Below are 27,931 nucleotides of genomic sequence, written 5' to 3'. Positions count from 1 at the left end.
AACCAGGAAGACCTCCAAAAAGCGCTTAAGAAAACATGCATTATATAATTGAGAAGGCAGCGAAACAATAAGAAGCGAGCGAGTGACATATACTACCATATTCATGAGTGCTGCTACCTCGGAAAGAAAGCAAGGTGTAAACCTAAACGTTAAATTAAGTTCATAGACAGGCTACCGCTGGCGTTTCACATGCCCACAGGTAATGCGGGATACAAGTTTAATGAGAGGACGCAGGATATAAACGAGTTTTGATCACTTTGTAAATAAGTTAAAATTGTAGGTGAAGGGGTGTGCTTATGCAAATTCCGAGAGACTGTGTTTGTGGGGGATTGACAGTTAAGGCGGTGGGGAGTCACGCCATCCTCTCCCCGCCCATTCATCTAATTTCGGTCTGAGCTGAGCTCCGCGGCTAACGCCGTCTTCCGAAGCAACTTCGTCACACTGCCACCAAATACTCACAGAAAAATCCACAAGTTAATACACACGCTGTCTCTAGAGTTTCTACACACTGAATCCTCCAGGCAATACTTACAAAAGGTCACATTGACAATCGTGTTACGTTATTTTTAAAATCTTTCCTTTTCTTAGCACAAGCACAGCTGAGAAGCTTCGATGCATGTGCTCCATAACATGTTAAAAAATAATGCATTTAATCACACTTTGCATTACAAGCAAAGGGAGCTTTTGTCAATGCATGATTTCCTGGTACTGTACACGATTACATTGATCAGCGCATCCCGATTCATTTTACCCTCGCACCCCCTTGGTTTGAGAAGAAGTATGAAAAAATATGAGGTTAACACAGAAAAACAGATCACCAATTCAAGCTTTATGAATAATCGATTCGCCATCAATAATTGTTTTGGTAAAGCCATCCTCCTTCCATTTTATAATTTTTCCGCCACTAGCCGTGATTAAATGAATGGTAAAAAAGTAAGAGCAAAGCGAGGGTGACTTATTTAGGCAGGCATATATATGACAGCAACACTCATGACAATGTCAATCATGTTACGTTATTATTAAAATGTTTCCTTTTCTTTTTCATTACTTCTTTAACACACTACTTCTCCGCTGCGAAGCGGATGAATGACCTCCAAAGAGCGCTGAGACTTTTGATATCATGAACGTGTCTGCAATAACTGGGGTCTCCTGCCCAGCAAAAGTCGAGCAGCCAGCACACGTGCATAGCTGTGCCGGCCTTTGAGACGCTGACTGCGCTTCTGCCTTAAGTCAAAGTGAACACTTTTAATTTTTTTCATCCTCCCCCTGCGCTATAGCCCAGACAAGTGCAAAAACGGGACCCCTTTTCTACACCACGGCAAAATAATATTAAGGCGATTCACACTTTCTTTTGCACGTATACGATTATGTCCTCAGCTCGGATTATGAAGACACGCACAGCGACACTCATAACAGTGACAAAACAATTACATTGACAATCATGTTACGTTATTTTCAAAATGTTTCCTTTTCTTTCTCTTTCCTTCTTTAACACACTACTTCTCCGCTGCCAAGCGCGGGTATATATATATATAGATAGATAGATAGATAGATAGATAGATATATATATATAGATAGATATGAGAACAACATATATATATATATATATATATATAGATAGATAGATAGATAGATAGATAGATAGATAGATAGATAGATAGATAGATAGATAGATAGAGATATATAGATAGATATGAGAACAACACTCATATCAATGACAAAACAATTACATTAACAACCATGTTACGTTATTTTTGAAATTTTTCCTTTTCTTTTTCGTACCTTCTTTAACACACTACTTCTCATCAAGCTGGTATTCTGCTATATATATATATATATAGATATATACAGGTATATATATCTATATATATATATATATATATAGATATGACAACAACACTCATATCAGTGACAATACAATTACATTGACAATCATGTTACGTTATTTTTAACATTTTTCCTTTTCTTTTTCATAACTTCTTTAACACACTACTTCTCCGCTGCAAAGCGTGGGTATTCTGCTAGTTGTATATAACTTATCCCCACCTTCCCTTCTATATCTATAGCCTCAGGAATTAGATGTAGTAAAAAGACAAGCAGGAGTTAAGTTACACGTAAAATAATGTATTACTGATAATATTCATAAATAATAACAAAATGCAAAGTACATTTGAATATTGGCAACCATACAACCTGATTAAATGGTGATATGTAGTTCAGGCGGCACACAGACTTGTAGTTACTTAAAATGTCTCTAGTTAAGGCCTCATTGGTGCTCAGCTTTCTTCAGAACTATGTGAATTTCCCCTTGGGATTAATAAAGTATCTATCTATCTATCTATCTATCTATCTATCTATCTATCTATCTATCTATCTATCTATCTATCTATCTATCTATCTAGAACAGGCCTTAAGCCTGGTCGATATGGCTGCTGAGCTTTGCCCTTCATTGTGTTGTCTTCATCATCACGGGTTAGCAAGAGATGCTTCTTTCAGATGTTAGTAAGAGAGAGAGAGTGAGATAAAGCAAGCAAATTTATGGGTTTCCTGTCCAACCCCTACAGCCAATAGGAGATCATGGTACTTAAAGGCCTCTGAGACAAGCCAATTCCAAACAGCCATACCTCACACCAATGGGGGAAATAGAACATCTTAACACCTACCCCCAAACCATATGTTAAACATTTGGCTTCCTTTGCGGGAGGTTGAAAGACTTTAGCAGAGAAACACTCGCCAAACTGGTTTAAGACACATCTCCCAAATCCTGTCGTAAAATTACAAAGAGACTTAGTCGTAAAGAGTTGGCAAACACGAATGCCTCTCATCAAAGTAACACTAAATTAAATTGCTTTGCCTAAATTATAAATAAAGACATACAAAACATTTATCAAGTTATATGCAAAATCTTACATCACAATACTCTGGAACATCAATTGAGCTCAGCACAGAAGTAGGGTCATCATAGAAATGAGATTCCACCTTTCAGGAACGCTCTTCTTTTATAGAGTGTGGACTGGAAGGGGTGGGGCTTCCTTCGCTTCAGTGCCCTCAAGGGGCAGTTTCTCCAGGCTGTGAAGGGAAGAAGGACATAAGACTGCTAGCTACAGAACACTCTTTTGTCGTCAGACTACTTACTTCACGCAAACCTGGAAGGTGACTCTCTGGCGTGCATATGTGACAGCTTTTATTTTCTTTTGTTGTATCTGTAAAGGCCAAAAAAGCCTGATTCTTGAGTTTAGGGCTAGGCTGATTTTAAAGCCTTGTGGTCTACCTTGTGAAGTGAAGCCTGCTCTTGAGCTTTTGTGAGCTGGCATATCATAACAGCCAGATGATGCACTCTTGAACTTGAACAGTGATATTACAGGAAAGCACCAACTGTTGTGCTGCCAGGAGGCGCACTTAAGGGCATCACAGGGGTGTGACACCTCATTTGCTGTAAGGAGGTGTACTGCTTGGTGTTACAGGAGACTAGAAAGTGCACTCTGTGATATTACATAAGAGTGCCCCTAGTGTGCTGCCTGACTTTCTACTTTTTGTTATAAAAAATTCTACAAATGGAGAAGCCACAGGTAACGTCTTATCTCAGTTCTTTCTAAATGAAAGTGGAATATAAGACAGAAGTCAAAAGTAAATAAATGAAGAATATCTTAAGAGTCGAGAAGGCCATTTAGTGAGTCTGATCCATCTATACATTCATGCTGAAAAACTGTTAAAGGTACAAATGAATCCACCAAATCTGCAAATGTGACCACATCGGTTGATTGTGCGGCTGACTCTGATACCTTTAGCAATGAGTTCAGAGGAAAGCTGCACTTATATTTGTGGTCCAAGTGATCCTTCTGTATTCCTTGAACAGGAGTAAATTGTAAAGTAAAGACAATTTGAAAACTATGCAGAAACCACAACAGGTAGAAGCTAACAGAATATACTGTACAGTAGCACGTTTGTGGTGGCCTATGGGTAGTTTGAATATACACAGTGCAGCATTCTGCTGTTACTGTAGTTGAAACCAAGGTGGAATGAACATGGGTGTGCCACTTTGGGATTGTCCCACTGTTGAACAACATGCCATTGTGAGATTGGTTTGGGCAGTGAGAGCGAAACCTGATGAAATTCATCAAAGGATGTTGTCTTGGTATGGACGTGAAAACAAGCATGACTCAACGAACAGTTTATAAATGGGTAGAAAGGATTAAAGTTGGAAAAACAAGTGTAACTGATAAGATTAAGCTGGTTGACCATCAACATCGCGCACACAAGCCCACAACAACATGGTGAATGCCTTCGTCTGAGAAAACCGATGGATTGCGTTGTGCACCTTTGCTCCACGTTTAGATATCAGCTAAGGATCTGCACATGCCATAGTGCATGATGACTTGGGGTACCATAAAGTTTGCACAAGATGGGTACCCAAACAGCTTAGTGTTCTGCACAAGCCAACTCCAATAGGTTTCACTAACTATGCCAAAAGAAATCTCACTATGGTGTGTTGTTCAGTAATGGTGCAACCCCACAGCGGTGTGTCCATGTCCATACTTTAACAGCAGAGTGCTGCACTGTGCTGTCTGTGTTCAAACTACCCATAAGCCATCGAGAAGGTGTTGTATTACGTCAGCTTCTATCTCTTGCGGTTTCAGCATAATTTTTCAAATTGCTTTACTTTTTGATTTACCCTTTTAGGTTGCACCCTTAACTATAGGACAGTGTAGGTTCATCCTTCTGTTGTGTTCGGAACTCGATTGATAAAGGAAGTGAGTATGAGTAAGTCACAATGTTTGGTTCTTTATATAGGGAAAAAATAATAGATGAGTTCTTGTTACTACAAAAGTAAGGAGCATGTTGGAATTGCAAGAAAATGCCTGAAAATTTTGAAATGCTTGGTATTGTAGCTAGTAATTGTATCTGCCACCTGAATGAAAACTGATCACAGCTTCGATATGAATATGGAGATGCCTGATTGGGCGCTAGCAGTGTCAGAGATTGGGTAAAGCACTATAAAATGGGAGATCAGCCCCATAGTTCACCTTGGACTGCCTCTACCAAGTCAAACCAAACAATTATCAGTGAGTTTAATGATTCTGTCAAAAAAATCAAAGAAATTAAGCCTAAGATAGTTAGTGAAACTAGGCTCTGTGAAGAACGGTGCATCACTGCTTAAGCATGACAGCAACAAGGTTCTGCTGCAGGAGGAAATTTAGACTTCCAGCATAAGTTTATCAGAAGAGACTCAGCTTTACTAACTTTCAAATCACATTTTTTAAATATCTGTGCTCACCAATGCTCAAGAGATGTATGTAATGACTGAAAGAATGAGGTTTTGAGTACAAAAGGTGGAAATGAAGTTTTCATGTAGGGTGGCTGGGCTGATACTCCATGACAGGGTGAGGAGCTCACTGATTAGGAAGTGCCCCTCCTCAGGATCAAGAGGAGCTGGTTGAGTTTGGGCATGTCGTAAGGATGCCACCTGGACAGCTCTAATTAAAGCTGCTCTGGGCAGATCTCACTGGGTGGAGACTCCGGCACACCCAGGACATGTTGGAGGGATTACATATCTTAGCTGGCTTTGGGAATTCCGTAGGAAGAGCTGGAATCTGTATCTGGGGACAGTCTGGACTGATCTACTGGCCTGTCTCCATTAATGTTTGATGCACACCTGATTGTATTTTTGTGCTTCCCATCAATGACCAGACAATCCTAGTTACCATATTCATTCAAATTTATGTTGTTTTCTTCACCAGAGCTTCCCTACGTCAGCGATCTAAATCTCACTTGTCCAACATCTTTCCTGAAGTTTCCACGTCGGTAACTGGGGATATAGCCCTGCAGGCCTTCAGTGAACCAGAAGACATCCGAAGCAAGGTTTGCCTGAGCAGAGCTGTGGAAGTGTTTTGGCTTAACGGCTTAGCATGTCTTCTTAATGTGTGGTGTTTGGTTTTAACAGAGAGCTGTAATTGATGGTGAAGAAGAGGATGCAGTAGAGCCTGCTCCTGTGACCAGGATTTTAAAATACAACACACCTGAGTGGCCTTACATGCTGCTTGGCAGTATCGCTGCGGCTATCAATGGGGGTGTAAACCCACTGTATGCCCTTCTCTTCAGCCAGATTCTTGCGGTAAGCAGTGGCAAATCATCTTGATAACAATATCCATTTGTTACATCATTTATAACAATGGCACGTATGCTGTGCATATACAGCACCAGCTGTTTTGGTCGGTTCGTCTATTTAATTTTTTCTAGTGTGGACACTACTGGTCGCTGTTGCCCCTTAAACCCAATAGACAAAAATGCAGGACACAGGGTAAATGCACCAAGAAGATCCTTTATAATTATTTTCTTCTTTAAACAGTGCTCCCCAAGCACCACAGCCACAATAACACAGGCAAGTAAATCACAAGCTCAATAATAAACAATTCTTCTCTTTTTCTCTTCCTCCACACCTCCCAGTAAGCTTTCTCCACCTCCACCCGACTCTGGCTCACTTGCTGGGTCTTCAGCAGTCCTTTATAAAGTTCTTGACCTGGAAGTGCTTCTGTTCTTCCTTTCACATGACTTGCCAGCACTTCTGGGGCAGAAAGAGAATTAAAGTTCTTTAATCAGCCCGGAAGTACTTTGGAGCTTCCATCTTTGTGACTTCCTAGTACTTCCGGGCTATAAGGGAAGCACGACTCCCCCGGTCCTTACACAACACCCCCTGCCGGCACCCAACAGGGCTTAGAAACCAAACTCAAAGTCTCAGGATGTCCTGTGGGAATCTGGGGCACCACTACACTCCAGGGGAGCTGCCATCTAGTGTTTTGGGGAAAGCAGAGTCCACAAGTAGCTCTTTTCCCCCATCCTTGCATCTCATGGGCATCCCGGCCGGGTTGAACTGCCAGCCGTCTCTTACACTGGGTTTTCTTGGGCTTGTGTTTATATTTCATTCAAACTTATCTTTATTAAATTTTAAAATTAATTGCAATTTCCCTTGTTGCTGTTTTGCATTTTGAGAGTTGCTACCATATTGTAATCATTTATACCTGTGACCCTGATTTTTCACCTTAATGTTCCAATGGAAATTCTTTAATTTTACTGGTGACATAATAATAATTACAAAATAATGAAGTCCCTTTGATATCTTATCTTTCCATATGATTGTGTCAACATATTATTGTTGCTATAGTTCTAAATAGTCCATACAAGAAAGGTATATGCACACTTCATTGTACCATGTACAAATTACTTCTTTCTTCTTCTTTCAGCTGCTCCCGTTAGGGGTTGCCAAAGTAGATCATCTTCTTCCATATCTTTCTGTCCTCTGCATCTTATTCTGTTACACCCATCACCTGCATGTCTTCTCTCACCACATCCATAAACCTTCGCTTAGGCCTTCCTCTTGCCTGGCAGCTCTATCCTTAGCACCCTTCTCCCAATATACCCAGCATCTCTCCTCTGCACCTGTCCAAACCAACGCAATCTCGCCTCTCTGACTTTGTCTCCCCACCGTCCAACTTGAGCTGACCCTCTAATGTCCTCATTTCTAATCCTGTCCATCCTCGTCACACCCAATACCAATCTTAGTGTCTTTAACTCTGCCACCTCCAGCTCTGTCTCCTTCTTTCTGGTCAGTGCCACCGTCTCCAACCCATATAACATAGCTGGTCTCACTACCGTCCTGTAGAACTTTCCCTTTTACTCTTGCTGATACTCATCTGTCACAAAAATCACTCCTGACACTCTTCTCCGGAGTGGTGGCTCTGAGGCTATGGAACTGCACTGACAATCGGAAGGTTGGCGGTTCAAATCCCGTAAATGGCAATAGGCACTCTGCTCTGTTGGGCCCTTGAGCAAGGCCCTTAACCTGCAAAAAGCGCTATATAAATACAAAGAATTATTATTATTATTCTCCACCAATTCCACCCTGCCTGCACTCTCTTTTACACCCTTCTTCCACAATCCCCATTACTCTGTACTGTTGATCCCACAAATGACAATAGGTTTAAACTAACAGAATCCTAATTTAACTAATATCGTGCCATGATTTCAAGATGTTGTTCATTTTTGTTTATTTTAATTTGTTAGATTTAGGATGAACGGAAGAAGCATGAACAGATGGTCTTTCAATTTGTGGGTCCTTCATTTTAACCAGTCTGAAATTATGTTGCAAGTAAACAGGTCTGCCCTTAAGCTGAGTGATGCTCAGTGTCATTACAGTTTTTCTCTTTCACTATGATTGACACAATTCACACATCAGAAACGTCCTTCTCCTCTATCTTAGTTCAGTTGTGAAATAGGTACCACATTTTTCCACAAACATTAGCATTTCTCATTCTGTTTGCACAAACAGCCATTGAAGATTGTTTGTCGTTGTGTTGATGCATTTCTCAACTGACTCTGATAGCTCATGAAACAGTTTGTACGTTCATCAGTCAGAATTACAGATTTCTCACTCACTTTGGTAATGTAAAGCCTTGCATTAGGGTTCCATCCATACATTATCCAATCTTCTATATGCTGGAGCCAATCCCAGCCAACACAGGGCTCAAGGCAGGAAACAAACCCCAGGCAGGGCGCCAGCCCACACACACACACAGACAACAATTCAGAATCGCCAATGCACCTAACCTGCATGTCTTTGGACTGTTGGAAGAAACCGGAGCGCCCGGAGGAAACCCATGCAGACACGGGGAGAACATGCAAACTCCAAATTATTTTAAACTTTCTTCAGATAAGGCCAATCACACTGTCAATGGTTGGTAATAAAATTGCCCTTCATTCCCCTGGAATGGCTTCCAGTGAACTGCCATGACTTGAGGGGAGCACTTTCAGCTTGTTTGTAAATCAGGACAGTCCTTCCCTGACAGATCCAACTAGCGGCAACCAGGAACCCCAAAAGGGTTGCACTTCCAGACTCCACTTCCCATGAACCTCTCCGGGTGTCCAAGTTGGGAAGCCTCCAGCATACTACTGCAACCTAACATATGGAGGATGGAACTACTCCTGGTCCCCAGGCTCTAGTCATCCATTCCCAACTTGGCAAGAAGATATGGCACCATCAAGCTGTGATGTCTCTTTGGCACTCACAAGATAGATAGATAGATAGCAAGGTATTTGACCCAAAAGGGAATTCCAGCAATTCATTTCAATCTGCAAAAAAAATCTAGATTCTTGCATAAGCCAACAAACAATCAACAAAAAACATAAGAGAACCATAAACTGAGTAGTGTGTGCTTTCTTGACATGTTATGCCAAAATCAAGAAAATGCTGCTCTTTTAAACTTTTATTCTTGTTTTCAACAATACCATAGCAACACAGATTTTAAAATCTGACCATTTAAAACCATACAAGTTGTCTCAGTGTCTTATTCAGGTGTTTTTAGAGGCCATTACTGTCTGTATGTCAGAACCACTCAGCGTGACTTCCTGTCATTGATTTCCATTGCAAGGAAGTGAGTCCACAAGGATGGAGAGCATAGCAATGTGTCATCAAGCTCCCCAAACACCCAACACAGACAGGCTCGTACACAAGTCACAGAAAAGAAGGATTTTTATTCTTTTTCCTTTTCCGTAGGAAGCTCTTCCAGTAAGTGTTTCCCACCACCAACACAAATATAGCAAAGCACACAACAATACTTTGTCTTTTCTTTTTCTCTCCCTCTCCGTCACTTCTTCTTCTGCTCCTCACGCAAGCTTCATCTCCTTCCTCCCGACTCCGGCTCCAGGAGTTGAGACAGTCAGCTCCTTTGATGCAGCACCCAGGAGTACATCTGGTGTTGTGTAATTGTGATCCAGAAGCACTTCCGTGGGAGCCTGACAAAGTAAGACTTGCCAATCCCCATAGCACTCCCTGAAGGCACCCATGGAACCCGACAGGGCTTAGCCAAAGAACTCCATCTCCCAGGATGCAGCTGCAACCCTAGGGGAGCTGCCATCTAGAGAGCAATGCCCTGAGCACACAGTCTCCCCTGGTCCTTCCATTTTATGGGTGTCCCAGCCATCCATCACAAGACCTTATAGTTCTCAACAGATAGTAGCCATTGACATTTCTAACAAATTCTGTCCCTAATCAAAATATATGACTAAAGCTCATTTAAGTTAGATCTTTGAAGGACATCCCACTAATATTTGGACCTGTGGTGTTATAAAAGAACAGGCAGAGAGAGCACAAAGGTTTGGAATCACAAATGGGAAAAAAACCCATTTTAATAAAGTGATGTGTAAATTTTGATATCTACAGAAACCTCAGGACAGGGCCGGTGTAGCCACCAGCTCATTTCAGTTGATGAATCTTCTTCATCCATTTGAAAGATGGCAGACTGAGCATCTGGATTGTTCAAGATTTGCTTTCCTCTAATTTTACAAATTCTTTTGTAATACCTTTTGTCTGATTTGTTCAATGTTACGAGAGAGGTAGGTTTGTAAGACTGAATGGAGCTCTTACAGATTCCCTGCTCTGGTGGTTTGTTTCTGCGGGCAGAAATGACTTTTGTAATTTTTTTTTTGTCCAGTTGTGGTAAACTTTGCATCATAAAATCCAATTTCTTTTCAGACCTTTTCACTGCCCAGTAAAGAAGAACAGAAAAGAGATATTGATGGTGTCTGCGTGCTGTTTGTCTTCATCGGAGTGATATCATTCTTCACGCAGATGTTGCAGGTATAATTTGGACACTTTTGTAAATGGAGTTCTGAATATTAAAATGCTTTTTATTCACAGGCAGCACAGCCATCTCACTGCTTTTAAACACCTGGGCCAGTCCGCATGAGTTTAGTTTATACGTTTTTCTGTATTCACATGGAGTTCTGCTTTCATTTCTCATTCAGTTCTAAATAACCCATGGTGAATTACTTACTTACTGGGATGGCACAAAGGCTCCATAATCCCTGGGACATTGTACTACTTAAAGCCAGCTTAGCAAATGTTTAGATAAATGTTTGATAATTTTGTAATTTCCATTTTTTTATTGATAAAGCAGTCTGTTGAGTATTCTATCTTTTCAACTCCAGATTGCTGGGTTCAGCTACAACTTTCCCCATTTCTACATGGGATTTCTTCAAGTATTCCAATTCCCTCCCACATCCCAAAGTCAGGTGTGCTAAATTAAAAAGTGACATAAATTGGTTTGACAAAAGTATGTGCACCAGTGCTCTGAATCAAACTGGTTATCCTCTGATGTTCTATGATATAGTGGTCATTCTCCACGGTGGTCCATGTCATAGAGCTGGAAGCTGATCCATATCAGAAAACCTTTATCAATCAGAACAATTCTCTGAATCAAGTTGAGCGCACACTAGCGCATCATTCCATGGACTACTGCATGTGGTCACATCTAAGGAAGTAGCCATCTGTGGATCAGAAGCAAAGACAGTTTTGTTGAAGAGTAGGACAGACATAAAAGGTTTTTATTGTTACCAACACTTTTCAATTAAGTACCAGCCAAAATACACAAGTATAAGCACAGATTCCCTTCCTCCTACTGTCCTCCTGATAAGTGTTGCCTGCTGCCCCCCGACTCTGACTCAACGAGGTGAAGCAGATGGGCACGTTTTATCACAAACCCAGGAGTACTTCCGGTGCCAGGACATTGTCCATTGGAAGCACTTCCAGGTCAGGCAGAAGTCCCAGAAAGTCAGAATTGTAAACCCCTGGTGGTATCCATGGAACCCAACAGGGTTGTACTTCGGGACTCCAATTCCCAGTATGCCCTTTGGGTATCTGAAAGGGTGCTAAAGCCCAAGAAGAACATCAATTAGCATATTTGGGAGAGAGAATATTCACCATTCATCATCTCCCCTGGTCCTTGCATTAGGGTTGCACGGTGGCCCTTAACCTGACAGGATGCCAGCCCATGTGTGCCATCTATCACAACTATTAGAATATTGCTATTGTAAAAGCTTTCATTTCTTTGTTGTAGGGAACTGCTGGAGAAATTCTAATTTTGGTTTTCTTTCAGGAAGTCAAATACGTCATAAATTTGATATAAATTGAGTTTCTCATCACTTATCTTAAATAATTTTCTTTCCTTTTTCCCTGCTGAGAAGCTTGTTGGTTGTACCGGTATTATGTTCTGCTCCATAATGAAAGTCAAGTCAAAGTCAAAGTTAAAGTGAACTTTATTGTCATCTCAACCATATACAAGTATACAGATAGACGAAATTGCGAAGCTCAGGGTCCACAGTGTAACAACATGATGTGCAAATAGTAAATTAAAAATCGAATAAAAATGTAAAAATTAAAACACAAACAAGACAAGACATTGTGCAAAGATAGGACAAAGAAGTAGCAGCAATATTGATGTGTAAGATATGTAATATAATAAATAAATAAATAATAATAGATATAGATAATACACACATTTTCAGTGTATGATAATAGTTGTTTAAGACGTGTGTAAACAATGACAGGTCAGAATGTTTCATAGCAGAAGGATATCAAGAGTGTCAAAATCCTTAGAGGTCAGTATGAGATTTTCAGTTCTTAGCTGAATAGTGGTTTTCATGTATAAAAGTTCTGTTTTTAGTGGTGGCTGAGGCCGTGTGGAAGGTCCCAGGGGGCAGCCTGGTGTTAAGGAGTCTAACAGCTTGGGGATAAAAACTCTCCTGCAGCCTGGCAGATTTGGCTTTGATGCTGCAGTATCTTATCTTGGATGGCAGAAGTGTGAAAAGTCCATGTGAGGGGTGTAAGGGGTCCTGCACAATGCTGCAGGCCTTGCGGACACTGCGTTTGTAAAATATGTCTTGTAGTGAAGGGAGAGGCACCCCAATAATGTTCTCTGCTGTCTTCACTATCCTTTGCAGGCCCTTGTGGTCAGATATGTTGCAGTTGCCATACCTGACAGTGATGCAGCTGGTCAGAACACTCTCTATGGTGCCTCTGTAGAACATGGTGAGGATGGAAGGGGGAAGACGTGCTTGCTTCAGCCGCCTCAGGAAGTGTAGTCTCTGCTGGGCTTTCTTGATTAATGATGAGGTGTTATTTGTCCACGTAAGTTCCTCAGTTATGTGCACACCGAGGAACTTGGTACTCCTAACAATCTCCACATCTAAACCGTTGATGCTGAGCAGGATGTGGGCAGTACGTGATTTTCTGAAGTCTACGATTATCTCTTTTGTCTTGTCGACATTGAGAGATAGATTGCTGTCTTCACACCATGCGGACAGCCATTTCACCTCATCTCTGTATGCTCTTTCATCATCCCTGCTTATCAGTCCCAGCACCGTCGTATCATCTGCAAACTTGATGATGTGATTGGTGTTGTGCGTGGCTGTGCAGTCGTGAGTCAGCAGGGTGAACAGCAGTGGACTAAGCACACAGCCCTGCGGTGCTCCAGTGCTCAGTGTGATGATGCTGGAAGTGTTGTGGCCCATCCAAACTGACTGGGGCCTCTCTGTCAAGAAGTCCAGGATCCAATTGCAGAGGGTGGTGTTTAGGCCTAACCTGCTCAGTTTTACAACCAGCTTTGGAGGGATGACTGTGTTGAAGGCAGAGCTAAAGTCTATGAATAGCATCCTGACATATGTGTCTTTTTTATCCAGATGTGTCAGGGAGAGGTGAAGGGCAGAGCATATGGCATCCTCAGTTGACCTGTTTGAGCGGTATGCAAACTGAAGAGGGTCAAGGGAGGCAGGGAGATTAGTCTTTATGTGTGACATGACTAACCTTTCGAAGCACTTCATTATGATTGGTGTGAGTGCAACTGGTCGGTAGTCATTCAGGCATGTCACTGATGACGTCTTTGGCACTGAAGCAACGGACATTGAGTCTGCAGGCATTTTCTTGTAAAGTACTAAAGCTGATAACTTCTGGAGTTGTCGCACCAATCGTTAAATACTTTTATCAATGTATACAGGTGTGTGAGGGACCCTACCTGCAATGTAGCTGATAGAAATTGTCATATCATTTCAGCACTCGTTTTTTTTTTTTTTGCACCTGTCCTTTGCCATCAAGGTTTGTCTTTGTCGTAGTTGTCCATGCCACTTTATTCCAGAACATTTACTGTAGTCTGGATCTTTATAGTGACAAGTTTACAGATATCTATAGATATAGTAAATTGTGGTGTTTTCCTTTTCTTCGTGATCAAATATGGTGTCAATTAAAAAGGGTTCAAAACCTTGTATTGTTATACAATACTTGGTCACAGTGGATTTAATTTGAATTTATTGTCCCGATTCAACAAAAAAAGACCATTTACTGTCAAAGTGAAAAAATATCTCTGAAAAGTGAACTAAATTATTGTAGGTTTAAAACACAAAATAATTGATCTCATAAGTATTCACCTCCTTCAAGTCAGTATTTAGTAGATGGGGGTCATGATGGCCTTGACACTGCTGTGTGCACAGGTCTCACTTTCTTTATCAGCTTTGCACATCTGGATTTTAACATTTTTTCCCCATTTTTCTTTGCAAAACTTCTCAACCCCTGTCAGGTGTCATGTCGGTCATGAGCGGAGAGCCATTGTCAAGTCCAGCCAAACATTTTATTGTGTGCTGACTCAGACTCAGCCACTCCAGGACATTCGCATTGCTGTTTTTAAGCCATTCCTGTGCAGCTTTGGTTTTACAATTATGGCTACTGTCTTGCTGGAAAACAAATCTTCTCACAAGGAAAACCGCATCAGGTTTTTCTTCAGGATTTCCCAGCACTTTGCTGAATTTATTTTACCCTCATAAGCCTTCCAGGAGCTGCAGTGGAGAAGCATCCCCACGGTCTGATGTTGCCACCACCATGCTTCACAGTGGAGATGGCTGTGTTTTTCATAACGTGCAGTGCAACATGGAGTTTATAAGCTGTAAAAAGGTGCTATATATGTGCCCGACCCGACACAGATTGGACACGGAGGCACACGTATAAAATAAATAAACTTTTATTTTCTTCAGCTGGAGGGCACGTCTTCCTCATGTCCCCCAGCCACAACACAGTCCCAAAGCACCAGTACACCAAAGTAGAACACTCTTCCTCTGCACCACCACTCCTCTCAGGCACTCTTGTCCTCCTCCACCCTACTCTGCCCGCTGAGTGGTGGTTGCTGGCATCAGGTGTTTGATTCCCGACATCCAGCTGCACTTCTGGGTGTGGCGAAACTAGCGCCCAGAAGGGTCCAGCAGCTCCTGCTGCACCCCACCCCCCCGGCGGCGCCTGCGGAACCCAACAGGGCTGCACAGAACTCCAACCCCCATGAAGCCCTGGGGGAGTCCGAGGCACTGCTGCAACCCAGGGAGGCTGCCATCTAGCATCCAGGGGGAGATACTGGGTTTCCCATCCTTGCTCCCCGGGAAGATATGCTGCAGGGGCGTCCCGGCCGGGCATGGGCCCCGGCCGCCTGCCACAAAGCTCAAATATGGTTTAATTAGATCACAGAACCTTCTTTCTGCTGACTTCAGAGTCCCAGATGTACCTTTTGCAACGGGTGAAGCACCTAAATAACACTTGTGGTCTGCTTCGTTTCTCCAATCTCTGTCACTCTTTAAGAATTCTCCGAGTTCTGTTGGTGTCCCATCTCACGACCCTTCTTCTTGCATGATGACTTCAGTTTTTGTGGATGGCTAGATCTAGACAAATGTACTGCTGTGTCATACTCTTTCCATTTTTTGTACAGTTTGTTTACATGTGATTTAATAACTCAGTTATTCACAATAGTATCTGAAGGCCCCCCTGATTACCACAGGGTATTTCTCAAACCCCACTACAGACCAGCCACAGAATTAACCAAACCAGCAAAGCTAAAGAGAGAATCAGCTAGTATTGTTCTTGTCTGTGAAGCTGGCATCATATACAAATAATCCCCTATTTACGAACTTCCAAGTTGTCAACTTTCAAACTGTGGTCGCTGAAAGTCGTGAATGACAAAGAAATGGAAACCAATATAAAATTAAAAGCAATTTCTTTATTCTTGGTAAGTTAGAGAGACTGCAGCCCCCCCACGCCTCCGAAGAGACTGGATAGCTCAGTGCCACTGGCTGGTCAGAACAGACAATCTGCTAATATAAGAGAAAATTCCTCTCTCATATTACCTAGCTAATTCATTAGCCAAAGAGAAACAACATGACAGTTCATTTTGAGGTCATACACAGATTGCTTTAAGTTACGTTTACATCCTGATTATTACATGCAAGAGTGCACAGAGTTTCTTATCCAAATAAAGAGCTATTAGGGCGCTCACGTTCCTAAGAAATACGCTGCTATCAGCACACACACACAAGACCAGTTTAAAGTAGTTTCTTATGGTCAGCATTTTCTCATAAAAGAATGCAAGTTATCTAATAATTCGGTGCACAAGCTTAATTCTTTTCTACCTAAACAAAGAAAAAATCATATAGAAGTAAAAATCATATAGAAGTAAAAATCATATAGCTCTCTGCAGCATGATTAATACAAAATATAGGCCTCTGTATTTGTAAGGTAACTGCTTCTAATCATTACATTTAATAATGTTTTTTTCTTTCTCAATACATACAAACAAAGTGATCCTCAAGTCCATATTAGTGCTTAAGGATAATTCGCAGTGGTCTGCAAGCATGGGAAGATCTTATTTTTGTTATTATAATTTTTATTTCATGTACAATATTTACAAGTTGTTCAAAGGTTAGGTCAGGTTGTGGAGCATACACTGGTACAGCGCGTTGCTACAACCACCAGACGACGGAACAACTCGGGATCCTGGTTGGCAAGCCCCCTGGAAAAAATGTGGTCTAGTCCCACACTCTGCAAATGACCCTCTATCTGCCACAGCCAGGTGTTATGTGGGTGATCCCTTGGCCTGGTCCAGCCACTTGGGTCCCCAGCAATGAGGATCTTACGAGCCGGATCACCCTCAGGGAAACGCGGCACATGGCCGGAGTGCTGTAACTGACGCTCCCTCACAATGCAGATAATGTGCCGCATTTGGGACTCCATGAGCAACCGCTCATTCGACACAAAGTCTAACCAGTGGTACCCAAGGATTTTCCAAAGAGACTCAGTCCCGAAGGAGTCCAATCTTTGTCTCTGGTCACTGGATATAAGTGTCCATGTCTCGCAACCATATAGCAAGACAGGAAACACCAGGACTCAAAAGATGTGGACCTTCGTTTTTTTGCACAGATATCAGGAGCACCACACACCCCTTTCCAGCAACCTCATGGCCACCCATGCTCTCCCAATCTGTCTAATGACTTTGTAGGAAGAATGTCATTGCCAAGGTAAGTAAAGCTCTCGACTCGGCCGACACTCTCTCCACAGACACAATTCAAAGCACATTAAAAACCACCCAAAAACATTGTTTATATGTCCAAATCCAGAGCTGTCCGAAACTAAAACATTTATCCACAAGTATCAATATGTGCCGGACTTACAAACACAATGAACTTACGAACAGCCTCTAGGAAAAGAACCTGTTAGTAAGTAGTAACCTTAACAGGCTGCTTTGTTGAATGCTGTTATAGTAATATTCACAAGAATTCACAAAAATTCTAAAATGCCATTCAAACCTTATTTAGGTTAGAGAAACCAAGTGTTTGGTCTCTGAGAAACCTGGATAACATATTGAGATTTCTCTGATATGTGGCCATGTAAACCCTTATTCGGAGAATTGTTAAGGATTTTGTGAACTGCGCACACCCGTGACCACCAGTCTTTGCTTCACGCTCTCCTTCAACAGCCACAGGGAGAAGACATTGGAAGCATCCATAATATATAATAATGCTTCAGCGATTGCCTGGTTGAAATAATTTGTCTCAGTATTTTGGAAAATGTATGTTGATGAGCTGAACATACAGTGCTAAACTCAGCAGCATAATCTCAAGAGCAGTGTTCAGGGTAATGTGCATTACATTGTCTGATTAGTTTTTAAATCCCCCACACTATGTGACTCTTCAGTTCCACCCGGGATAAACGTTAACATTATTCAAAGTTAATGTCTGTTTTTACCTGCATTTTTATTACTCTTTAATTTAATATTGTTTTTTGTATCAGTATACTGCTGCTGGATTATGTGAATTTCCCCTTGGGGATTAATGAAGTATCTATCTATCTATCTATCTATCTATCTATCTATCTATCTATCTATCTATCTATCTATCTATCTATCTATCTATTATATAGTGCCTTTCACATATTATCTATCTATCTATCTATCTATCTATCTATCTATCTATCTATCTCCTTCCTGTTCTTGCTGTCGCTGTGCATGCTGGGTGGTTGTCTTGAGTGTGAGCGAGTGGAACTGGTGGTGGACGCTGAGGTGAGTGTGGTGATTCTTTTTCTTCTAATTTTCTAGTTTCTTATTTCTATCTTTTCTTTGGTGAAAACAGCTACACTTGTTTTTGTACTGAGTGGCTTAGGCCACGGCAGCCGCAATGGCTGCTAATCTTGAGCGTTTGAGCCGCCGCCATGGGATTAAACTTATATCGGAGGAGTTTGTTCCTTTAGAGGCGGGGGTTTTGGCGGTAGGCGAAGTGGTCGGATGTGACAATATTAAGTCAGCTTCACGAATGAGCGGGAATATCGTGGTTTTTTTGAGCTCTGTGGATTTAGTTCCGACAGTGGTTGAGAAGGGGGTGGTTATTAATGGCTCCTTTGTACAGGTTTCCCCTTTAGCCGTCCGTCCCGTAGAGTAACAATTTCAAATGCGCCGCCTTTTCTCAAAAATGAAACTATAGCGAAAGAGTTGGAGCGGCATGGGCGTCTGGTATCGAAAATTCGGCACATTCCTTTAGGGTTGTAAATCGCCTGATTTAAAACATGTCTTGTCATTTAGGAGACAAGTTTTATGGTTTTAAATAGAATGGATGACGAATTAAATGTGGCAATGAAGTTTAGAGTGGACGGTTTCGATTATGTGATTTTCGTCACTTCTAACGAAATGAAATGTTTTGGGTGCGGGAGTGAAGCACATTTAATTAAACAGTGTCCTGAGAAACACCAGGGAACAAGAAAACTAGCCGTACAAATACAGAAATAGAGGGGCAGAAAGTGGAAGATCACGAAATTGTGGCTGATGGCGCAGAGGCGCAAGGTGATAAGAATAAAATGCTACTAGAGCTGAAGGGCAGGAGAATCAAGTGCCGCCCAGAGATGAGCCGAATGAAGGCGGTAGTGAAACGGTAGATCAAACAGCGACTGCAGCAGAAAGTGTGTGGGGAGAAATTGATATGGATGAGGGAGGCAGCAACGAGACAGAGGAAAAAAGTGAATTTAAACGTCCTGCTCAAAAAGGCAAGGAGAAAGAGAAGATCGGGCACGAAAGAAAATTGTTTTAAGTCAGGGCTCGGGGGTCGTTGGAGAGGATCCCGCCTATGGTCCTTGTCAGGAGGATTTTCCGTCTTCGCGGAGACGGCCGATAACGTCTCAAATGCGGGAGTGTCGGGGAAGAAAACGACGACGGTAATATCTCCGATGGGTCTGCTGCCTCGGAGCCCCCAGAGTTAAAAGCCAGGGGGGGTTACAGCGCTCAAAGTGTGAAAGAGTTTTTGGTGAATACCGCCGGAAAAAAGGGGGTGGATGTGGCCGAATTTTTCCCTGACATTGACCTCTTTCTATCGTCTGTCCGCGGGTTGCGACGAGACAAAGCAGTCTCCGCAATGTTTGATGTTAAAGAGCTCGTGAGGCTAAAGAATTTAACAAGTAAACTGAGAAAACAGTCCAATCTAAACACCACCTAATGGCTAAGCCCCTGTTAAATCTACTCCACAGTCTTTGTGGTGGTCCCTGTGTTTCATTGTGTGTTCATCTATCTATTCTGTTACCATGGCAAGTGTACACATAGGAACCCTAAATATTAACGGTGGGAGAAGTCCAGATAAGAGGGTCGCATTGTTTGATTTTATCAGACAAAAAGACTTGAATGTCACCTTTCTACAAGAAACCCACATTGATGAGCAAAATCAGTGGGAGTGGAGCAGAGATTGGAAGGGGGACATTTTATTTAGTAATGGGACAAATGTTAGTGCTGGAGTGGCCATTTTATTTCTTGGAGGACTTCAAGTAGAAGTTTGCAGCACTGATGAGCTGGTGAAAGGGACTCCTGAAAGTGACGGTGAAACTTCAAGGCAGTGTCGTCACTTTCATTAATGTGTACGCCGAATGAGGGTGAGGAGAGGCTCCACTTCTTTAACAAGTTAGGAGATCTTTTATCCAAGTGTGACCCTGAGGAAGTGGTGGTGTTAGGAGGGGATTTTAATTGTACACTTGATACCAGAATAGACAGAAATAATGGGCTGGAACCGCACCCTCGCTCAGCACGAGCTTTAGGTAAAATAATTAAGGACATTGGGCTGGAAGATGTATGGAGGGCTAAAATGGGGCCTGTCGGCAATACACCTGGGGCGGACGAGTGGAAATACGATCTCAATGGCGAGACTCGATCATTTTATAGTTTTAAGCACCTGTTAGGTTTATTTAAGGTGTGCTCTATTGTGCCTACTGGATTCTCTGATCACAGTTTGGTGTGTTGTACCCTTATTTGTAACACATTTCAGACCCGTAGTCCATACTGGCATTTTAACACACTCCTCCTTAAAGATCAGAACTTTAAAGAGTTATTTGTTCATTTCTGGGGAGGCTGGAAGGCTATGAAGAAGGAGTTCACCAGCTTACAACAGTGGTGGGAGGTTGGGAAGAGTCACATCCGGGCCTTGTGTCAGGAGTATACCAGAAATGTCACCCAAGTATTGCGGTCAGAAATGGCAGCTTTAGAAATTAAAATAGCTGAATTTCAACAGCTTCTAGAGAAGGGTCCAAATGAGCAGCTTCAGGCGAGCCTGACTTCTGCTAAACTGGGGTTGGCTCACCTGCTTGAGACCAGAGCTCAGGGGCTTTAGTGAGGGCCCGTTTCAACGACTGACTGAGATGGATGCACCAACTCAATATTTTTGGTTTAGAGAAAAAAAACTCGCAGAGTAAAATCTTACATTGCATAAGAACACCCGATGGCAGTGAGACACAAGAGCCCAGTGAAATAAGGCAGGTGGTCCGAATTTTATGAACTTCTGTTTGCTGCAGATGGAGATGGTGGCAGTGAAGACCAACAGGCCTTTTTGCAGGACTTACCGCAGCTGCCCAATGCAGATGTGGCACAGCTAAATAGAGAGGTGACCTTTGCAGAACTCACCACAGCCCTGGGACAGCTGAAAACAGGGAAGGTCCCGGAATCGATGGAATACCAGTGGAGTTTTATAAAGAGTTCTGGGATGTCATCGGCCTGGACTTATTGGAAGTGTTCCATGGAGTTTTAAAACTGGCTTGTTACCACAGAGCTGCCGTAGAGCCGTGATCACGCTGCTGCCGAAGAAGGGAGACTTGTGTCTCATTAAGAACTGGCGGCCTGTGTCTCTCTTATGCGCTGATTATAAAGTTCTCTCTAAAGCCTTAGCCAACAGGATGGTCCAAGTTTTAGGGAGAGTGGTGCATCCTGATCAGAATTACTGCGTGGCTGGCAGGTCCATCTTTAATAACATTTTTTTAATTGGGGCATTTTGGCTGCTGCAGAACTGTTTGGTTTTCAGACTGGTCTTATTTTTCTTGACCAGGAAAAAGCTTTTGACAGGGTCAGTCACTCATTTTATGGAATGCCATGAAGGCGTTTGGGTTTGGGGGTCTTTTATTAAACATATTCGTTTACTTTATAGTGACATTTCTGGTATCATAAAGGTCAATGGTGGCTTGTGTGCACCTTTCAGTGTCAGAAGAGGAGTCAGACAGGGATGTTCTTTGTCCGGCATGTTATATGCTCTGGCGCTGGAGCCTTTCCTGGTGCACCTGAGGAAGGTGCTGACTGGTCTCTCCATCCCCAACTGCAACATGGACCCTGTGAAAGTCACTGCTTATGCAGATGATCTTGCTGTGGTCATCACAAGCCAGAAGGATTTGGACAAATTAACTGATTGTCTGAGGAATTACAGCAAAGCATCTTCGGCTAAAGTGAATTGGAACAAAAGTAGTGCAGTGTTGGTTGGGAACTGGAAGGATGTAGTCCTCCTCGACTGAAGGGGTCTGCAGTGGACAACTGGAGGCTTCCTGTACCTGGGAGTCCATCTGGAGATGACCACTACATCCAAAAGAACTGGGAGGGTCTGTTGGACAAGGTTACAGCTCGGCTTGCCAAGTGGAAGTGGATACTCCCTCAGTTATCCTATAGAGGACGGATGCTGGTCATTAATAACCTGGTGACCTCCAGCCTGTGGCATAAGTGTATTTGTCTACAACCTCCACCTTTGCTTGTTCAGCAGATACAGAAGGCGATCATGGATTTTTTTTGGACTGGTACCCATTGGATACAGAAGGGCGTTCTATTTTACCATTGGATGAAGGCGGACAAGGACTTATTGACATTACCAGCAGGATTGCTGCTTTCCGCCTTCAGACCATTCAAAACTGCTGTATCCTGTCGAGCAGAGCCAGTGGATGAACTTAGCCGTACTCTTCTTTAAACAAGCCAGGCATATGGGACTTGGGAAAAGTTTACTGCTGTGCCACTTAGATAAGATCAAGACTTTACAGGTGCCAGAGTTTTATAAAAGCCTTCTAGCAGCGTGGCAACTGCTGTTGATAAAAAAGGACTGTGATGACCTCTCCACATTTTGGGTCCTTCATGAACCACTGTTCTACAATCCTGCTGTTGGCACTGCTACAGGACTTTCTGAAAATTGTATTAATCATTTCATAATACATGGAATAACCACAATAAAGGACATAATTGACTGGGAAAATTACACTTGGAAAAGTGCACAAGTGGTAGCAGTGGAGACAGGGTACACTCAGTCCGCTAATGGAGAAGTTTCTGTGGCAGGTACAATCATCAATGGACAGGGAATCCATGACACTCCTGCACGGAATTTTCTCATCACAATTGAAGCCAACTGACGAAACACCTTTTCCAACGCTTACTGTGTCTCCGGCTGTTGAACTGAGGGATGGTGAGACTAATGTTTTAGCCTTAAGTTCTCTAGAGGCGTTATCTCTACCTACAGTGCCGGGGAAACAGCTGTACAGGATTTGTGTGAAGGTGAACAACCTGGAGCAGCTGAGGACACGAAGACACGACACACCATGGAGAGACAAGCTTGGAGCCCCTCAAGGACTGAACCCCGCATGGAGGTCGTTGTACAAGCCGCCATTGGCCAGTAGGGTGGGAGACCTGCAGTGGAGGTTGGTACATGGGATACTAGCGGTGAACTCCTTCTTATCGATTATATGTCCGGGGTCTCAGATTGCTGCCCTTTTGTGGTCTGAGGGAAAGTGTCTTTCATGCATTTATGTATTGTGAGAGGCTCCAGACCTTTTTAGTGAAATTGAAAGAATAGTAGAAGGGCTGGGGTCCGTATAATGGCACGGTGTTTGTGTTTGGGGTTAGAATTACAAAACACACCAGAGAAAATATGAACTTAATTAATTTTATTATCGGGCAAGCAAAACTGTCAATATGGAAGACCCGTAAAACAAGATTACTGGGAGTGGAAATGAAAATGTTGTTGTATTTTTAGAAAAGTATGTGAAAGTAGGATATTAGTGGATTTTAATTTTTATAAGTCCACAAATAATTTAGCAAAGTTTAAGGAAATGTGGTGCGTGAATAATGTGCTTTGTGTATGTGATGAAGATAATTTGCAATTTGTGCTTTGACTTTGGTGTTTCATTCCTTTATAAATTGGGTGGATAAATTGAGAATAAGTGGGATTGGAGGGTGGAAACAATGGGGGATTAGATAAATATATACTCCAAGAACAATATGAATATGTAATGGTTTAAAATGAATATTCATCATTAGGAAAGTGTGTACGTGTTTTTTTTTTGTAAGACTTAAGATTTTGAGTTTTACTGTGTTTTTTTGTATTTATTCCTGTGTTTATTTAATAAAGTTTGCTTTTAAAAATAAAATATCTATCTATCTATCTATCTATCTATCTATCTATCTATCTATCTATTATAGTGCCTTTATATCTATCTATCTATCTATCTATCTATCTATCTATCTATCTATCTATCTATCTATCTATCTATCTATCATATAGTGCCTTTCATATCTATCTATCTATCTATCTATCTATCTATCTATCTATCTATCTATCTATTATATAGTGCCTTTCATATCTATCTATCTATCTATCTATCTATCTATCTATCTATCTATCTATCTATCTATCTATCTATTGTACTACTAATTTAATTTATGTAAAAATACCTCTGTTATCATTATCCCAACACCACTGGCTCAAACACAAGAAGCACTCGTATTGGTATGACGATCCTTGGCATTGCACAATCACACAGCCAAGCAAAAAACGTGTGCTGCATGCAATCCATTAATCGAAATCTATAAATCAAGCATCAGTTTAGTTTTAATCCTGCTGTACATGTAATGTATAGCTCCTGGAGCAGTGACAACTGGATCCTTTTATGCTGTACCCGGGAGTACTTCTCCTGGCCCATTAGTGTGGTTCAGAAGCACTTCTAGGTGAGGTGGGAGCATGATAAAGTAGGGATCCGGAGTCCCAGCAGCACCCCTGGTGGCACACCCAGAGCCCAACAGGGCTGAGCCACCAAACTCCAATTCCCAACGTGCCCTGTGGGAATCTTTTGTGCCTTATCAACCCAAAGGGCCGCCACCTGGTGATCTGGGGGTGATACTGCCCTGAGAAGGCTTTCTCCCCTGGTCCTTCAAATTTGGAGGCATCCTGGCCAGGCAAGGGCACCATTTGTCAGCCACACACTGCCTTTACAAATGCAATGCCAAATGACATACACCAGAGATACTGTATATGCATTGCACTTCTCATTCCAACAAATGGCACATCACAAACATGTTTTTTAGTAATAAAATGCATTGCATTAGTCATTCTAATAGACGACATATCACACACTTTAGCATTGCTTTTACAAATCCCATACCAAATGATATATAACAGAGATATATGCATTACTTGGTGCACTGCAAACGTTAACGCTGAAGTCTACGTTGATTACTTAGATTTCAACCAGTAATCAAATAATGTTTCAGTAATCTTATCCAAACATAGCATGCTGGCATTCAGATTTGCACAATGCAGTAAGTAATTATTTTGTTTTGATAACTTTACTTCAGTTTGTACAGTTATGTACTCTTCCTCAGTTTTAAGGTGCCATTGTTTGCAGTAATAGTTGTAGTAGTTCTGTCAGATATTTAGAAAGACATGGAACTTCTTACTCACATGTCCAACCAACATGCAACCAGTCACAAGCGTCATGATTAACAAGAATGTCCTTAAACACAGAACTTCATTTACTGAATATAAATCTGAAATCGGTTAACCTGATATACTCCTTACTCCACTTTCAGTGCTCCAGTACAGTTATCCAGTTAGTGTTTCTCTTATCAGTCTCTCTATTGGCGTGATGTTTCAGCCACACCCATTGTTAAAAGATGCATAAAATCAAACACGTGGCCATGCAGTTTCCATTGACACACGCTGGCAGTAGAAGAGCTCAATGACTTTACATGTGGCACTGTCATAAGATATCGCGTTTGCCACAAGTCCGTATGTGAACATTCTGCTCTGCTAGATCTGCTCCATTCAACTGGAAGTGGAAGCATTGAGGAGCAACAACAACTCAGCCATGAAGTAGTAAACCATGCAGACTCACAGAGAGAAGCCACCGTGGGCTGATAGTCATAGCTTGTAAAAGAGATGAAGGTCTTGAGCTGTTTTTTAGAGTTTAGACGAGGCCCCTTCATTCCGGTGAAGGGTACTGTTGATGCTACTGCATACACTAACATTTGAGACAATTGTACACTTCCAACTTTGTGGCAACGGTTTGTTGAAGGCCATTTTACTGTTTCCGCACCAAGCCAGGTTCACGAAGACACAGAGGAACTCGAACGGCCTGCACAGAATCTTGACCTACTGAACACCTTTGGGATGAATTTAAATGCTGATTGTGAGTCAAGCCTTGTTGCCCAACACCAGGACCTGAACTCACAAATGCTATTTTGGCTAAATGGGCATAAATTCCCACAGATACACATTTTGTAGAAAGAAGAATGGAGGCTGTTATAGTGATGGCTTGGAGGTGGGATAGACTTCAAATTAATGTCTGTGATCTTTGGGGTGTTCAACAAGATCTTATAGGTGTGATGGTCAAATGTCCAAAAAATCTTAGGCCATATGGTTTGTGTCTACCCATACAATATATATCCATAAGAGGAATTAGTTCCTGGAGAATATGACAATTGATGTGTTTTTAGTAAATGTAAAGAGCCCAAAGTTACAAGGAGACACAAAAACTGTCAACCGAGTCGTTGCTTCCCATTCGGTTAACTGACAACCAAATGGTCCCCAATGCACAACTTTCTTAATACAGGGTGGCACAGGGAAACAGGAAATTTTGGAACCCAGGTGTTGGCGACCCTGGGGCAGCGGCAGTTGTTTGGGACCAATGTGACCTCGTTTAGGACCCCTTGCCATTAGTCATAATGGAGCAGTGGAGTGGTGCGTAACAAGCATTTGCTGTGAAAGCCTTTTATAAGAATGGTGACAGTGTGACTGCTGTGCAAAGGGAAATTCAGGGTCATCACCAGTTAGGACGTCACACGATCGTGTCCCGTCGGCTCATTCAATGACAACATGGGTGCTGAATTTCAAAAAAACGGGTTCATCCTTAAAAAAAGAAGTCCCCAGGTGGAGCCACTTCGCATACTCTCCGACAATCGACAGCAGTTATTCAACGATTGTATACGCAATGGTGACATACCATGGCCTCCGAGATCCGCAGATCTTACTGTTTGTGATTTTTTTCTGTGGGGACATCTTAAAAGCCAAATGTACCGCACACGTCCTGCAGCCACTGCTGAACTAAAAAGGAGGATTGAAGAGGAAATCGCTGGCATTCCTCTTGACACGTTACATCGAGCAATACAGAATTTCCACAACAGCCTGTCAGAATGTGTACAGAGATGGACAACACCTTCATGATGTTTTCTTCAAAACATAAAATTAATATTGATTACCATCATATTCTGTTCAATACATTTCATCATTAAGTGTATTTTGTAATGTGTTTATTCGTGCATTGAACGTTAATTGAAAATTTCCCGTTTCCTGGTGCCACCCTGTACCTTTGGACACACAGATTCAGATTGCACTCCCTTGCCTATAAAGGTGTTCTCTGTGTTCAACAGAACAGTTAGTTTTATTCGACTAATATTTGCCTCACTCTTTATCACAGGGTTACACGTTTTCCAAATCTGGTGAACTGCTAACTAGAAGACTCCGGAAGCTTGGCTTCCAGGCCATGCTGGGACAGGAGACGGGTTGGTTTGATGACCACAAAAACAGTCCTGGGGCTTTAACAACAAGACTGGCTACTGATGCATCTCAGGTTCAAGGGGTAAGAAGTAGAATCATTGGTCATGTCATAAAAATAATGTAAGGCTTTGTATTATTTCCTTGTAATTTATTAAGAAGTTGGATTAATAATAATAGAAGCACCTTAGTATAAATAAGGCGGTGGCTTATTTTCGATCCTAGACTTTTTAACTGCTCTCGTGTACTGTGTATCTGTGACTTTTCCGTAATACAATACAATACAATTTATTTTTGTGTAGCCCAAAATCACGCAAGAAGTACCGCAATGGGCTTTAACAGGCCCTGCCTTTTGACTTCCCTCCCAGCCTTGACTCTCTAAGAAGACAACAAAAAACTCCCAAAAAAATACCCTTGTAGGGAAAAAATAGAAGAAACCTTGGGAAAGGTTTCTCTCAAAGAGAGACCCCTTTCCGGGTAGGTTGGGCGCACAGTGGGTGTCAAAAAAAGATCGGGGTCAATACAATGCAATACACAGAACAGAATACAAGTAATCTTCAATACGGTATAATAGTGCATTAGAAATATTACAAGTACAGAGAAGAATTCAACAGTAGATGATATCCCATAATACGATTTCGATTTGTTCAGAGTCCTGGAGACCTCAGTCAGCAATCTACCTCCCCCTATTGGTCATTCCACAGCT

General features: G+C 42.0%; 1 protein-coding gene across 1 annotated transcript in view; it reads left to right on the top strand.

The window, feature by feature from the left end:
- The window catches only part of LOC120531801 (bile salt export pump-like), a 109,698-nt gene that overhangs the window by 58,977 nt on the left and 22,790 nt on the right, over positions 1 to 27,931 (top strand). Inside the window, exons 19-22 of the mRNA XM_039757551.1 lie at positions 5,739 to 5,859; positions 5,942 to 6,112; positions 10,526 to 10,630; positions 27,149 to 27,310. Of these exons, the coding sequence (XP_039613485.1) occupies positions 5,739 to 5,859; positions 5,942 to 6,112; positions 10,526 to 10,630; positions 27,149 to 27,310 (559 nt within the window). The remainder of the gene's footprint in view (positions 1 to 5,738; positions 5,860 to 5,941; positions 6,113 to 10,525; positions 10,631 to 27,148; positions 27,311 to 27,931) is intronic.

Source organism: Polypterus senegalus, chromosome 6 (assembly GCF_016835505.1).
Source record: "Polypterus senegalus isolate Bchr_013 chromosome 6, ASM1683550v1, whole genome shotgun sequence".
NCBI classification, from domain to species: domain Eukaryota; kingdom Metazoa; phylum Chordata; class Cladistia; order Polypteriformes; family Polypteridae; genus Polypterus; species Polypterus senegalus.
This window is presented reverse-complemented; position numbering and strand designations above follow the sequence as displayed.